Raw genomic sequence first — 13,581 nt, forward strand, 5'->3', positions numbered from 1 at the left:
TGCAGTGAGCCGAGAGATCATGCCACTGCACTCCAGCCTGGGCAACAGGCGAGACTCTGTTTCAAAAAAAAAAAAAGGAATCATAGAAGCAGGGCAGTGGAGTTAGATGGTAGAGTGCCAACATTTTCTGATTATGTGACACTGGGCAAGCTCCTCTCTGAAACTTGGTCTCTATCTGTAAAGTGGAGATGAGAAATTCTCCCTCCTGGGATCCTTGTGAGCATTTGCTGGCAGAGAGTAAGCTCATAGCAACTGAGAGCGGTCTGACCCCTTAACACATGAGTTGTGTCAGCTAGCTGTCATATTTGAGAACTGTGTCCAGAAAAGAGGTGAGAGCCCAGGACTCTGATGCCTCTGATGCAGGGTGACAAACATGGGCCATTAAAACTCCTTATCCACAAGGGGGTGTGTGGGTGTGTGTGCGCGAATGCACATGTGCCCGCTTGTCTCTTTGAGAACCGGAGGGACAAGGAGGGCATCCCAGATAGGCGTGACTTCTCCCCAGAAAGGGAGGGCTTCCCAGGCTGGCTGGGCGTCCTTCACAGCTTTGTCTTCAGTCTCCAATCTGTTTGGCCACATCCTCTCCAGCCCCAGACCCATCCCTTGTTCTTCTGATCTGCCTGAAGCCTGCCCTGGTGGGCCAAAGGACTGATGCAACTTCAGAGAAGATGCTGACTCAGAAAGAATATGCAGGAGACTGGGAAAGGTTTGCAGGAGGCCTTTAATTGTGAAGAGCGCAATCAGAAAACAGAGGTGCTGGTCAAGGAGGTGGCCAGCCCGGGAGATGTGCTGGAGCAGGGGAGAGGTGCCCCTGCGCCTAGTGGCCTGCAGCATGCTGGGCTAGGTGTGAGAGTGGGTGGGCGGTCTCACTGCTTGGAGCGTCCAGCATCGTGGCAGATGCCAAAGTTGGTGTTGGTGATGGTGCCCACGATGGTCTTGTCTCCCTCACAGGTCAGGCCACGCTCACAGGGACACTTGTAGTAAATCCCATAAAGCGTCTGCAGAGGCACAGCCAATGGAGTCAAGGCTATGGAGGGATACTTGGGACATCAATTGTCCCCTGCCTGACCTAGAGAACCAGTAGGCCAGCCTGTGTTTTCGGGGAGTGCCTCTCCCACCTGCCTCCCCAGGGGTGCCGTGGGCCCTGGAGACCCCAGTTCTGACCTCTGCTCTGGCTCATTTGCTCTTACTAGATTGATCTCTCTGGGGAGCCTCTATTTACCCAGCCATGAAATGGGGATAACAAATCCCCACCCCCACCCATCTCACTGGTCACTCGGGAGGGTCAAGAGAGATGATGGGATGGGAAAGTGCTTTGACACCTGTCGACCCCCCTCTCGTCTCCTCAATATTCAGTGTCCAGGCTGACCCCCCTCCCTGATCCCACTCCCAAGTGTTCAGGGCCCTCCTCCCCGTTCTCCCCAACCCATGCCAAGTCCTCAGGCACGCACCTTGACAGAGCACTCGGTGTTCTCGCTGGCCAGGGATGTGCAGCGGGCCAGGCCCAGTGCACTCGAATGTTGGCAGCAATTGCTCTTACACTGGGCACTATTCATGCAGAGCTCACCGTTCTCCTGCTAGGAGCAGCCAGTCAGCCCAGTCCCCACTCCCTCAGGTCCCTTCTCCATTCAGACCTGCACCCGCCACTCACCACCCACTACCACTAACAGTGTCTCCCCTGGTAGGGATGTGTGTGAAGGAGTCCATTCCCTGGGTCTGGTGGCCTCTGTGCCCCCCACCCACCTGAGAAGTGGGCATGCGGTGACAGAGAAGCAGCCCTGCACAGAGGGTCAGGACCCCCAGGTTCTAGTACCAGCTGTACTACCAACTCCCTGCGTGACTCTGGGCAAGTCACTGCCTCCCAAGCCTCAGTGTTCCCATTGGGAATGTGCACATGAGGCTCCTAGACAAGCTCTCCAAACCTCTCTGGGTCCCACACCCCTTTAAGGAGGTGGTGAAAATTGCATCTCCCTGCAAGACTCCTTCCTCCCCCAACAGATCTGATCTATAATATCCAAGGGTCCTGGACCTCCGAGTCCAGCCATGGCCCCAAGTTAAGAGAGCTCAGAACCTTTCAACCGCATGGACGTTCTGGAAGGGCTTTCCCAGCCAAGACCCATGGTGGAGAGGTGGTGTGGGGCAGTGGTGGGGCCCCAGCTGAACCACTTTCCAGCTATGTGACCTCTCAGGCAGGTTGCTCACCCTCTCTCTGTCTGAAGACAGGGCTGACTCTGAAAACACCTCCCTCAGTGGTTATTAAGAGAACGGAATGAGTAAACATCTCTGAGGCATCTCGAACTGTGTTGGACACGCAGTAAGATGCCACTGTAAGTCAGAAGCTGGAATAACTGGCACAAAGCATTTTCTCAGGATGGAAGCCCAGGGCTCTGGATTTTTACAAAGCTCCCTCATAGGACCAGGCGAGGTGGCTCACGCCTGTAATCCCAGCACTTTGGGAGGCTGAGGTGGGCGGATCATGAGGTCAGGAGTTTGAGACCAGCCTGGGCAATATGGTGAAACCCTGTTTCTACTAAAAATACAAAAAATAGCTGAGCGTTATGGCAGGTGCCTGTAATCCCAGCTTCTCGGGAGGCTGAGGCAGGAGAATCATTTGAACCTGGGAAGCGGAGGTTGCAGTGAGCCGAGATTGTGCCACTACACTCCAGCCTGGTGACAGAGTAAGACTCCGTCTCAAAAAAAAGAAAAGAAAAAAAAAGGTCCCTCATAGCCAGATTGAGCTGCTGCTCTGAGCATGCTCCAGTTGGAGCTGGAGAGGTGCTGATCAGCCTTTCCTGTGGCCCCTGGGAAGAGGCATAGGACAGGACATGGAAGTAAACAGAGGGATGCAAGATGCCACTCCTCCCAGCCCCTGCCAGTTCAGGTGGGGACATCAGAGGTCAAGGTCCAAGCTTAGGAAGTCTTCATCTGGGGACTCAGGAGGCGCCTCCCGTGAAGACCCTCTTACCAGGTTGATAATGATCCCCCGGGGGCCAGGAGCTGCATAGGCCACAGAGAGGGCAACAAGCAGGAGGATCAGGATCTTCTCCATGGCGAGTGGGACAGCTGGTGTGGGTGCAGGAGACACAGCCAGCTGTGGTGATGGGGCTATAAAAGGGCCCTGACCTCACATGACCCACCTGCATCCCACAGGGCTGGCCGTGGGCACAGGCACAGCTGTGGCCAATCTGCTGTGGGGTGGGTCCTGATAAGGAAGCTGGGTGAGTACCTGGTGGCCTTTCTCGTGTGTGTGTGTGTGTGTGTGTGTGTGTGTGTGTGTGTGTGTGTTGGTGATAATTGTGTTGCATCATGGTTAAGAGTGTGGACTGTGTACAAGTTATTAGTGAGGCAAACTTACTATCTCTTCCAACTATTCTGCCTTTCATCTTATCTGTCAATTAAGGATAATTTAAAGAGTTGTGAGGGTTGAAATAATACACATTTATATGCGTTACATATATATAAACATGATTATATACAATTATAAGAATATATTTATATTGTATATTCCCATATGCCACATAAGCAGTGGGTAAGGGTGGCTGCCCTTGTGTCTTGAGCTCCTGGACAGTGCCTGGACGAGTCCAAGGAAAGAGAGGCACCTATGGTGTGAGTGCCTGCTTACATTCTGTGTACTCGGGGCCTCTCTCCCTCACCATAGTCAGGCCTTGCCTTTGGCCCACCCAAGACCAGATGTCTAGCAGTGTCAGACTCCAGGGACGAGGATTCCAGCCTCCCACCCCTCAACCTTCCTTCATCTCCTCAGGGGATTCCAGGCCATGCCCAGATCCCTGGGGCTGACAGCTCTGCAACCCCCAGCAGGCCAGGGTGTATGTGCTTTCACTTTGGCACCCTCCGCCTACCCTCACACCAGGGGGCTGCCTGCAGGCCTGACTCAAGGGCCCTTAGGAGGCCCTTCTTAAATGCCTCTCTCCCCTTTCCTTTCTACCTCACTTACTATCTGCAATTCCAGCATCAGATACTCACCCCTTTAGTTAAGATTTCCACTTACGCTGCCCCCTACCCAAGGCCACGTGGGCGCATGAGCAGTCGCTAGTCCTGGCTGAGAATGAAGAGGTCTTGTCAGCCTCGGAGCAGGGGCCTCAGGAAGCTGGGAAGGGCACAGCTGCCTGAGTTTGCTCAGGCATGGGAACAGAGCAGCTTTTCCTGAAGGACTAGTCATGGCAGCCAGAGGCCTCTGCCCTTCCCCTCTCCATCCCAGGAGGTAGAAGACAGCTCCACTGAGAGGCCCAGGCCTCAAGCACAGCTTTTAATTTAATTTAATTTAATTTAATTTTTTGAGACAGGGTCTCACTCTGTCACCCAGGCCAAAGTGCAGTGGTGCCATCTTGGCTCACTGCAGCCTCCACCTCCTGTGATCAAGCAATCCTACCCCTCAGCATCCCAGGTCTAAAACTCGTGGGCTCAAGCAATCCTCCCACCTCAGCCTCCTAAAGTGTTGGGATTACAGGTGTGAGCCACTGTGCCCAGCCTCAAGCACAGCTTTGATCCAGACCAAGCTGGCTTCAAAACTCAGCATTTACTAGAGCCACATGGCCTCAGACACATTATTGAAAGTGAAGCTCCCTGAACCTCACTTTCCTTATTTACCTTAGGGGGATAATGCCTCCTACTTCCTGAGGTCATGATTAAGACAATGCACGTGGAACACCTTCGGAAGTGCCTGGCACATGGCGGGTGCCCAGCCATGTAATATGACCCCCTTCCTCTCACCTTTACATCCCTGGGGTGTGGAATGTAGAGGAATAGCTGGAGGAACAACCAGGAGACTCTCAAAATGAGAAAAACCAATTTGGTTCCAGCGATGCAGAAATACCATTGACGAAAGAACACTATCCCCCTCTCTTTTATAAAACTCAATGTTTGAAAGCACGTTTTCCCATGAGCTCACTCTGATCCTTCCTTCTCTTTTCTCCACCTGCTTCCCACCCCTGGGACCTCTGTGAGGTGAGCCACAGGGAAGGGAATCACTATTCCCTTCTCACAAGTCAAGATGGAGACTGGCAAGGGAACCAGAGGAGTGATTTTTCTCCATGAAAAATCATGAAGGGAGCTGTGAAGGGAGCTGTGAAAACCATCAGCCAAGCTCACAGAGGAAAAAGGCTGGAGTTTTTCCCATTACAAATGAAGTGTAGCAAAGAGAACTTTGACATTGTATGTGCTTCTAAAAGGAAAGCAAAAATTAAGTACCTGTCAATGAAAAGAGTCAAACTCTGTACAATATTTGAATAGATTTATTCTGAGCCAAATATGAGCGACCATGGCCTATGACACAGCCCTCAGGATGTAACCGCTCAAGGGGTTCACCTTGCCCACTACCTAGACAGAGATGATTCATCAAGACAGGGGAATTGCAGTGGAGAAAGAGTATTTCATGCAGAGCCAGCTGTGCAGGTGCAGGAGACTAGAGTTTTACAGAGTTGTTGTTGCTGTTGAGACAGAGTTTCACTCTTGTTGCCCAGGTTGGAGTGCAATGGTGTGATCTTGGCTCACTGCAACCTCTGCCTCCTGGGTTCAAGTGATTGTCCTGCCTCAGCCTCTCGAGTAACTGGGATTACTGGCATGTGCCACCATGCCCGGCTAATTTTGTATTTTTAGTAGAGATGGGGTTTCACCATGTTGGTCAGGCTGGTCTTGAACTCCTGACCCAAGTGATCCACCTGCCTCAGCCTCCCAAAGTGCTGGGATTACAGGCATGAGCCACCACACCCAGCAGGGAGCAGAGTTTTTAAAGATAACTTGGTGGGTGGGGGGAAGCCAGTGAGCCAGGGATGCTGATTGGTCAGATATGAAATCATAGGGACTCAGAGCTGTCTTCGTGTGCCCAGTCAGTTCCTGGGTGGGGGGCCACAAGATCAGATGAGCCAGTTTATTGATCTGGCTGGGGCCAGCTGATCCATCAAGTGCAGGGTCAGCAAAATATCTCAAGCAGGGATCTTAGGAGTAGTTTAGGGAGGATCAGAATCTTGTAGCCTCCAGCTGCATGACTCCTAAACCATAATATCTAATCTTGTGGCTAATGTTAGTCCTACAAAGGCAATCTAGTCCCCAGGCAAGAATGAAGTCTGCTTTGGGAAAGGGCTGTTACTGTCTTTGTTTAAACTATAAACTAAGTTTCTCCCAAAGTTAGTTCAGCTTACACCCAGGAATGAACAAGGACAGCTTGGAGGTTAGAAGCAAGATGGAGTCAGTTAAGTTAGATCTCTTTCACTGTCTCAGTCATAATTTTGCAAAGAGGGGTTTCAGAATGAGGAGAAAACAAAGAAAATGACCCCCTTTTGAGCACTCCATAGCTTTGATGGCACCTCTACTTGCCAAAGTTTATGTAAAATGGAAATAACATGGTCCTTGTGCACATTTACATTAAGGAAAATGAGCCCTAAGGTTGACCTGCAAACTATAGAATTCCTAAGTCATCTTTTTCTCTATTTTTCTTTTCTGCCTGCTCTAAATCCTTCCCTTCCTCCCTTCCTTCCTTCCTTCCCTCCCTCCTTCCCTTCCTTCCTTCCCTCCCTCCTTCCCTTCCTTCCTTCCTTCCTTCCTTCCTTCCTCCCTCCCTCCCTCCTCCCTTCCTCCCTCCCTCCCTTCCGATGGAGTCTTGCTCTGTTCCCAGGCTGCAGTTCAATGGCACAATCTCGTCTCACTGCAACCTCTGCCTCCCGGGTTCAAGCCATTCTCCTGCTTCAGCCTCCTGAGTAGCTGGGATTATAGTCACCCGCCACCATGCCAGGCTAATTTTTTTGTGTTTTTAGTAGAGATGGGGTTTCACTATGTTGGCCAGTCTGGTCTGGAACTCCTGACCTTGTGATCCGCCCGCTTTAGCCTCCCAAAGTGCTGGGATTACAGGTGTTAGCCACCACGCCCAGCAATCTGCTGTTATTTTTCTGTTAAGATAAAAACCACTGTTTAGATCCAACAAGTTCTTTTTGCAAGCCAGTGAATTTGTATTTATCTCATGGCTAAAAGTTCTGAAGTTTTTCCTTCCTTCCTTCCTTCCTTCCTTCCTTCCTTCCTTCCTTCCTTCCTTTTTTTTTTTTTTTTTTTTTTTTTTTTTTTTTTTTTTTTTTTTTTTTTTTTTTTTTTTTTTTTTTTTTTTTTTTTTTTTTTTTTTTTTTTTTTTTTTTTTTTTTTTTTTTTTTTTTTTTTTTTTTTTTTTTTTTTTTTTTTTTTTTTTTTTTTTTTTTTTTTTTTTTTTTTTTTTTTCTTTTCTTCCTTCCTTCCCTCCTCCTCCCTCCCTCCTTCCTTTTCCTTCTTTCTTTCTTTCTTTCTTCTTTTCCCTCTGTGGCCCGGGCTGAAATCTACCCACCTCGCTGCTGCCCCGCACCACGGACTGGCTGGGACTGCGGCCGCGCGCCACCACCGCTGCCTGCTTTTTCTCCTTTGGCTGCAGGCACGGTTTCGCCATCTTGGCCACGCTGCTCTCCAGCTCCTGACCCCGAGTGCTCTGCCCGCCTCGGCCTCCCGAGGTGCTGGGACTGCAGACGGACGCTCACTCGGTGCTCGGTGTTGCCCGGGCTGGAGTGCAGTGGCGTGGTCTTGGCTCGCGGCAGCCTCCGCCTCCCAGCCGCCTGCCTTGGCCTCCCAGGGTGCTGGGATTGCAGCCCCTGCCCGGCGCCGCCCCGTCTGGGAGGTGGGGAGCGTCTCTGCTCGGCCGCCCCTCTGCCCGGCCTCCCCATCTGGAAAGTGAGGAGCGCCTCTGCCCCACCCATCGTCGGGAGTGAGGAGCGCCTCTGCCCGGCCACCCATCGTCTGGGAGGTGAGGAGCGCCTCTGCCCGGCCACCCATCGTCTGGGAGGTGAGGAGCGCCTCTGCCCGGCCCCCGGGGGGGGAGCCTCTGCCCGCCACCCATCGTCTGGGAGTGGGAGCGTGCCGGGGGGGAGGGGGGGGGGGGGGTGAGGAGCGCCTCTGCCCGGCCACCCATCGTCTGGGAAGTGAGGAGCGCCTCTGCCGCCGCCGGGAGTGTGAGGAGCGCCTCTGCCCGGCCACCCATCGTCTGGGAAGAAGTTGAGGAGCGCCTCTGCCTGGCCGCCCCGTCTGGGAAGAAGTTAGGAGCGCCTCTGCCCGGCCGCCCCATCCGGGAAGAAGTGAGGAGCGTCTCTGCCCGGCCGCCCCGTCTGGGAAGAAATGAGCAACGCGTCTATCCGATCGCCCCGTCTGGGAAGTGAGGAGCGCCTCTGCCCCGTCTGCCCCCGTCTGGGAAGAAATGAGGAGCACCGCTGCCCAGCCGCCCCGTCTGGGAAGAAGCGAGGAGCACCTCTGCCCGGCCGCCCCATCTGGGAAGAAGTGAGGAGCGTCTCTGCCTGGCCGCCCCGTCTGGGAAGTGAGGAGCGCCTCTGCCCGGCCGCCCCGTCTGGGATGTGGGGAGCGCCTCTGCCCGACCGCCCCGTCTGGGAGGTCTACCACAGAGGCCAGAAGCAATGTGGGGGCTCGACGTGGTGGCTCACGCCTGTGGTCCCGGCACTCTGGGGGGCCGAGGCGGGTTGATCACTTCAGGCTGGGAGTTCGAGACCAGTCTGGCCAACATGGCGAAACATATGAAAAATACAACAGACAAACCAACCAACCAACCCAGTGACAACAAAACAGGTCTACCCTGGAGTCATACTCTAATTTTTTCTATTTTCCTCTCTTTCTGATCCTTTATCCCACTTTCTTTTTCTTCCTCTTCCTTCTCCTTCTTCTTTGTCAAATGGAGGATTGAGCTGTTATCACTGATCCATATAAAGTCCCTCTCTCATTTAAATAAAAAAAAAAAGAAAATATATTTGTAAAAAACCAAAGATACATTGTTTATCATCTTTGAAGGATATACCTAAAATTTTGTATTTCATCATAACAAAAAATATAGGTGATCTTTAAAATTTGGAAGTATATTCTGCTAGTTAAATACCTTACATATATCTCTAAGTTTCTGCAAATGGCTTTTAGAACTTGAAGACAACAAACTCTATGAAGACTAAACATGAATTTTCAGAAAAATAAAAAAGGGTTGGGGCAGTGACTTACATCTGTAATCCCAGAACTTTGGGAGGCCAAAGTGGGCGGATCACTTGAGGTCAAGAGTTCGAGACCAGCCTGGCCAACATGATGAAACCCCATCTCTACTAAAATACAAAAATTAGCCGGGCGTGGTGGCGCATGCCTATAATCTCAGCTACTCCGGAGGTTGAGGCAAAAGAATCGCTTGAACCTGGGAGGTAGAGGTTGCAGTGAGCCAAGATCATGCCACTGCACTCCAGTCTGAGTGACAGAGTAAGACTCTGTCTCCAAAAAAAAAAAGAAAAGAATAATAAAGACTTGGGCCAGGTGCAGTGGCTCACGCCTGTAATCCCAGCACTTCGGGAGGCCGAGGTGGGTGGATCACAAGGTCAGGAGATTGAGACCATCCGGGTTAACATGGTGAAACCACATCTCTGCTAAAAATACAAAAAATTAGCCAGGCACGGTGGCGGGCACCTGTAGTCCCAGCTACTCGGGAGGCTGAGGCAGGAGAATGGCGTGAACCTGGGAGGCGGAGCTTGCAGTGAGCCGAGATCGCACCACTGCACTCCAGCCTGGGCAAAAGAGCGAGACTCCATCTCAAAAAAAAAAAAAAAGGAAGAATAAAGTTTAGTAGGTTCTTCTTCCAAGATCAATTATGAATCAACCAGCAATTGCTAAATTAATATAGTTAAATCATAATTTGAATAACTAAATTCTTAAAATGAAGAAATTATACACAACCACGTTTCAAACATGATAAAAACATCAAAGGTTAGTCAAACTTTATAGCTTTTTTTTTTTCTTTTTCTTTAAGAGATGGGGTATCACTGTGTTGCCCAGGCTGGTCTTGAACTCCTGGCCTCAAGCAATCCTCCTGCATCAGCCTCTCAAGTTGTTGGAATTACAGGCACAAGCCACTGCACCTGGCCTCAAACTTTATAATTTAAAATTACTTATACTGCTAACTTCATTTAAGTTGAATAGAAGAAATTATTCTTACGCTAAGTAAAAATCTGTATAAATTAGTGAATCAGTCTGTAAAAGTTTAACTGATTATTTAAATATCAGTTATATATTAAGTCTCTAACTATATTAAATCTGGACATTACCTATTCAGATGTATAAAACTAAGTTTAGGGCTGAGCACGGTGGCTCACGCCTGTAATCCTAGCACTTTGGGAAGCCGAGGCGGGTGGATCACCTAGGTTGGGAGTTTGAGACCAACCTGACCAACATGGAGAAACCCCATCTCTACTAAAAATACAAAATTAGCTGGGCGTGGCAGCGCATGCCTGTAATCCTAGCTACTCGGGAGGCTGAGGTAGGAGAATCGCTTGAACCCGGGAGGCGGTGGTTGTGGTGAGCCGAGATTGTGCCACTGCACTCCAGCCTGGGGAACAAGAGCGAGACTCCGTCTCAAAAAAAAAAAAAAAAAAAAACAAACAAACAAAAAAAACAAAAACTAAGTTTAAATTTTTCTGGTCAATACAACCTTTTTTTTTTTTTTTTGAGAGGGAGTCTCGCTCTGTTGCCCAGGCTGGAGTGCAGTGGTGCAGTCTCGGCTCACAACCTCTGCCTCCCGGGTTCAAGCGATTCTCCTGCCTCGGCCTCTCGAGTAGCTGGGATTACAGGCGCGCGCCATCACGCCCAGCTAATTTTTGTACTTTTAGTAGAGATGGGGTTTCACCATGTTGGCCTGGCTGGTCTCAAACTCCCGACCTTGTGATCTGCTCGCTTCGGCCTCCCAAAGTGCTGGGATTATAGGCGTGAGCCACCGCACCTGGCCAACACATCTTATAAGGATATTTTCCATGTCAATGAAAAGAGAATGGAATTGGAAGCTCTAAAATAATGTAAAAATATTGGAAGAATATTAAAAATAAGTATTTTATATATTTCTATAATGTATGTTAGCAATATGATTGATTCTCATAGGTACTTACTTAATCCTCCTAAAAATAACTTGCAACATAGAAAACAAATAATTAACACTAGAATATAGAAAGGTAATAAAGAAGACTGTGTCAATCGCAAAAAAAAAAAAAAGTTCTGAAGTAAAAGCTACAGGGTGTGTGTGTGTGTGTGTGTGTGTGCGTGTGTATTTAAAAGGCCTTTATAATTTCCATAATTTTATGTTTAATTGGCAATTATATCTGTTTTAATTTCCCTCTAGAACACCAGACTTTTCTCGCTGCACCTTATAATGTAAATTTTGCTATTTGGATTTCACCTGAACTGTTTCCTTTAATATGCAAATTTAAGGCTATTTAGCTGTCAACTGCCTAGGGTTGTGAAAGAGGTTGTCAAGAATTTGATAACTCCTGAGGTCAGGAGTTTGAGACCTCCCTGGCCAACATGGCGAAACCCCGTCTCTACTACAAATAGAAAAATTAGCTGAGGTTGGTGGGAGGCACCTGTAATCCCAGCTACTCGGGAGGCTGAGGCAGAAGAATCGCTTCAATTTGGGAGGCAGAGGTTGCAGTGAGCCAAGATTGCACCACTGCACTCCGGCCTAGGTGACAGAGTGAGACTCCGTCTCAAAAACAAACAAAAAGAATCTGAAAGATTAAAATAGGAAAAAAAAAGGTTTTTATAAATCTATAAGATGTACTTCTATAGGCATGCCTGATATGTCTATGTATTTATGGGTGGCGTGCACAATGTTTCACTACTGAAAATAAATAAAAGAGCTCTAATTGGCTTAAGAAAATAAAAGCACTTGAATCGAACACTTTATCAGGAAAAAAGAAAAGACTAGTCAAATGCTGTTTCAAGTTTATGTTATGTAAGTAAAATCTTTAATAAATAATCTAGCTTCAAAATTATTATTAATGTTGGGATTACAGGTGTGAGCCACCGCGCCCAGCCACTTTTTTACTGTTAAAAACAACCTGAGCCGGGCGCAGTGGCTCACGCCTGTAATCCCAACACTTTGGGAGGCCGAGGCGGGCAGATCACTTGAGGTCAGGAGTTCGAGACCAACCTGACTAACATAATGAAACCCCATCTCTACTAAAAATACAAAATTAGCTGGGCATGGTGGCACACGCCTGTAATCCCAGTTACTTGGGAGGCTGAGGCAGGAGAATCGCTTGAACCTGAGAGGCGGAGGTTGCAGTGAGCCAAGACTGTGCCATTGTACTCAAGCCTGGGCATCAAGAGCGAAACTTCATCTCAGAAAAACAAAACAAAACAAAACAAAGCAAACTTACTGGCTGGGCGCAGCTGTAATCCCAGCACTTTGGGAGGCCAAGGTGGGCGGATCACTAGGTCAGGAGTTCGAGACCAGCCTGGCCAACATAGTGAAACCCCGTCTGTATAAAAATACAAAAATTAGCTGAGTGTGGTGGCTCACGGCTGTAGTCCCAGCTACTCGGGAGGCTGAGGCAGGAGAATCACTTGAATCCGGGAGGTGGGTGGAGGTTGCAGTGAGCCGAGATTGCGCCACTGCACTCCAGCTTGGGCAACAGAGTGAGACTTCATCTCAAAAAAAAAAAAAAAAAGTGAAAAAGTGAAAAAGTGAAGGGCCAGCCTCAGCGGCTCACGCCTGTAATCCCAGCACTTTGGGAGGCCGAGGCAGGTGGATCACTTTAGGTCAGGAGTTCGAGACCAACCTGGCCAACATGGTGAAACCCCCCCTCTACTAAAAATACGAAAATTAGCTGGGTGTGGTGGCTCATGCCTGTACTCTCAGCTACTTGGGAAGTTGAGACAGGAAAATCGCTTGAACCCGGGAGGTGGAGGTCATAGTGAACTGAGATTGAGCCACTGTACTCCAGCCTGGGTGACAGAGCAAAACTCCGTCTCAAAAAAAAAAAAAAAAAAGGTGAAACTGACAAAACATATCAAAGGGAAAAAAAGTAATAGGAGAAAATATTAATATTATAATGCTAAGTGAAAAAAATGTATACAAAATTGTACATACGGCTGGGTGTGGTGGCTCATGCCTGTAATCCAGCACTTTGGGAGGCCGAGGCAGGTGGATCACCTGAGGTCAGGAGTTCGAGACCAGCCTGACCAACATGGAGAAACCCCGTCTCTACTAAAAATACAAAATTAGTTGGGTGTGGCGGCCATGCCTGTAATCCTAGCTACTCGGGAGGCTGAGGCAGGAGAATCACTTGAACCAGGAAGCTGGAGGTTTCCATGAGCCAAGATCGTGCCACTGCACTCCAGCCTGGGCAACAAGAGCGAAACTCTGTCTCAAAGGACAAAAAACAAAACAAAACAAAAAACTAGCCGAGAGTGGTGATACATGCCTGTAATCCCAGCTACTTGGGAGGCTGAGACAGGAGGATCGCTTGAACCAGAGAGGCGGAGGTTGCCGTGAGCCAAGATTGTGCCATTGCACTCCAGCTTGGGCAACAAGAGAGAAACCCTGTCTCAAGAAAAATAAAAATAAAATAAAATTGTACATACATCATCCAATTGTGTAAAGGAGTATGTTCAGAAGGGGGAAACTGCAGGGATTAACAGTGGTAATAATAATAATCACCAACATTTTTGAGTACTTTCTCTTTTTTTGTTAAAGCCCAGACTGGAGTGCAGTGGTGTGATCATGGTTCACTGCAGCCTCGACCT

At 49.1% G+C, this 13,581-nt stretch overlaps 1 protein-coding gene across 3 annotated transcripts; it reads right to left on the reverse strand.

Annotated features, from left to right (window-relative positions):
- Window positions 1–702: 702 nt before the first annotated feature.
- CLPS (colipase) lies at window positions 703–3,098 on the reverse strand. Of its 3 annotated transcripts, XM_004087116.2 has the most exons (4): window positions 2,966–3,077; window positions 2,570–2,667; window positions 1,452–1,574; window positions 703–998 (listed from the first exon to the last, which is right to left on the reverse strand). In XM_004087116.2, exons 2-4 carry the CDS (start codon window positions 2,609–2,611, stop codon window positions 867–869), a joined length of 297 nt encoding a protein of 98 aa, XP_004087164.1. In that variant the 5' UTR covers window positions 2,612–2,667; window positions 2,966–3,077; the 3' UTR covers window positions 703–866. The 3 variants fall into 3 exon arrangements, with proteins under 3 accessions (XP_004087164.1, XP_004087165.1, XP_003278909.1); XM_003278861.4 differs by lacking the exon at window positions 2,570–2,667 and having other exon boundaries at window positions 704–998; XM_004087117.1 differs by lacking the exons at window positions 1,452–1,574; window positions 2,570–2,667 and having other exon boundaries at window positions 2,966–3,098.
- Between the last annotated feature and the right edge of the window lie 10,483 nt (window positions 3,099–13,581).

The sequence above is a fragment of the Nomascus leucogenys genome, chromosome 22a (assembly GCF_006542625.1).
Source record: "Nomascus leucogenys isolate Asia chromosome 22a, Asia_NLE_v1, whole genome shotgun sequence".
In the NCBI taxonomy this organism is placed as follows: domain Eukaryota; kingdom Metazoa; phylum Chordata; class Mammalia; order Primates; family Hylobatidae; genus Nomascus; species Nomascus leucogenys.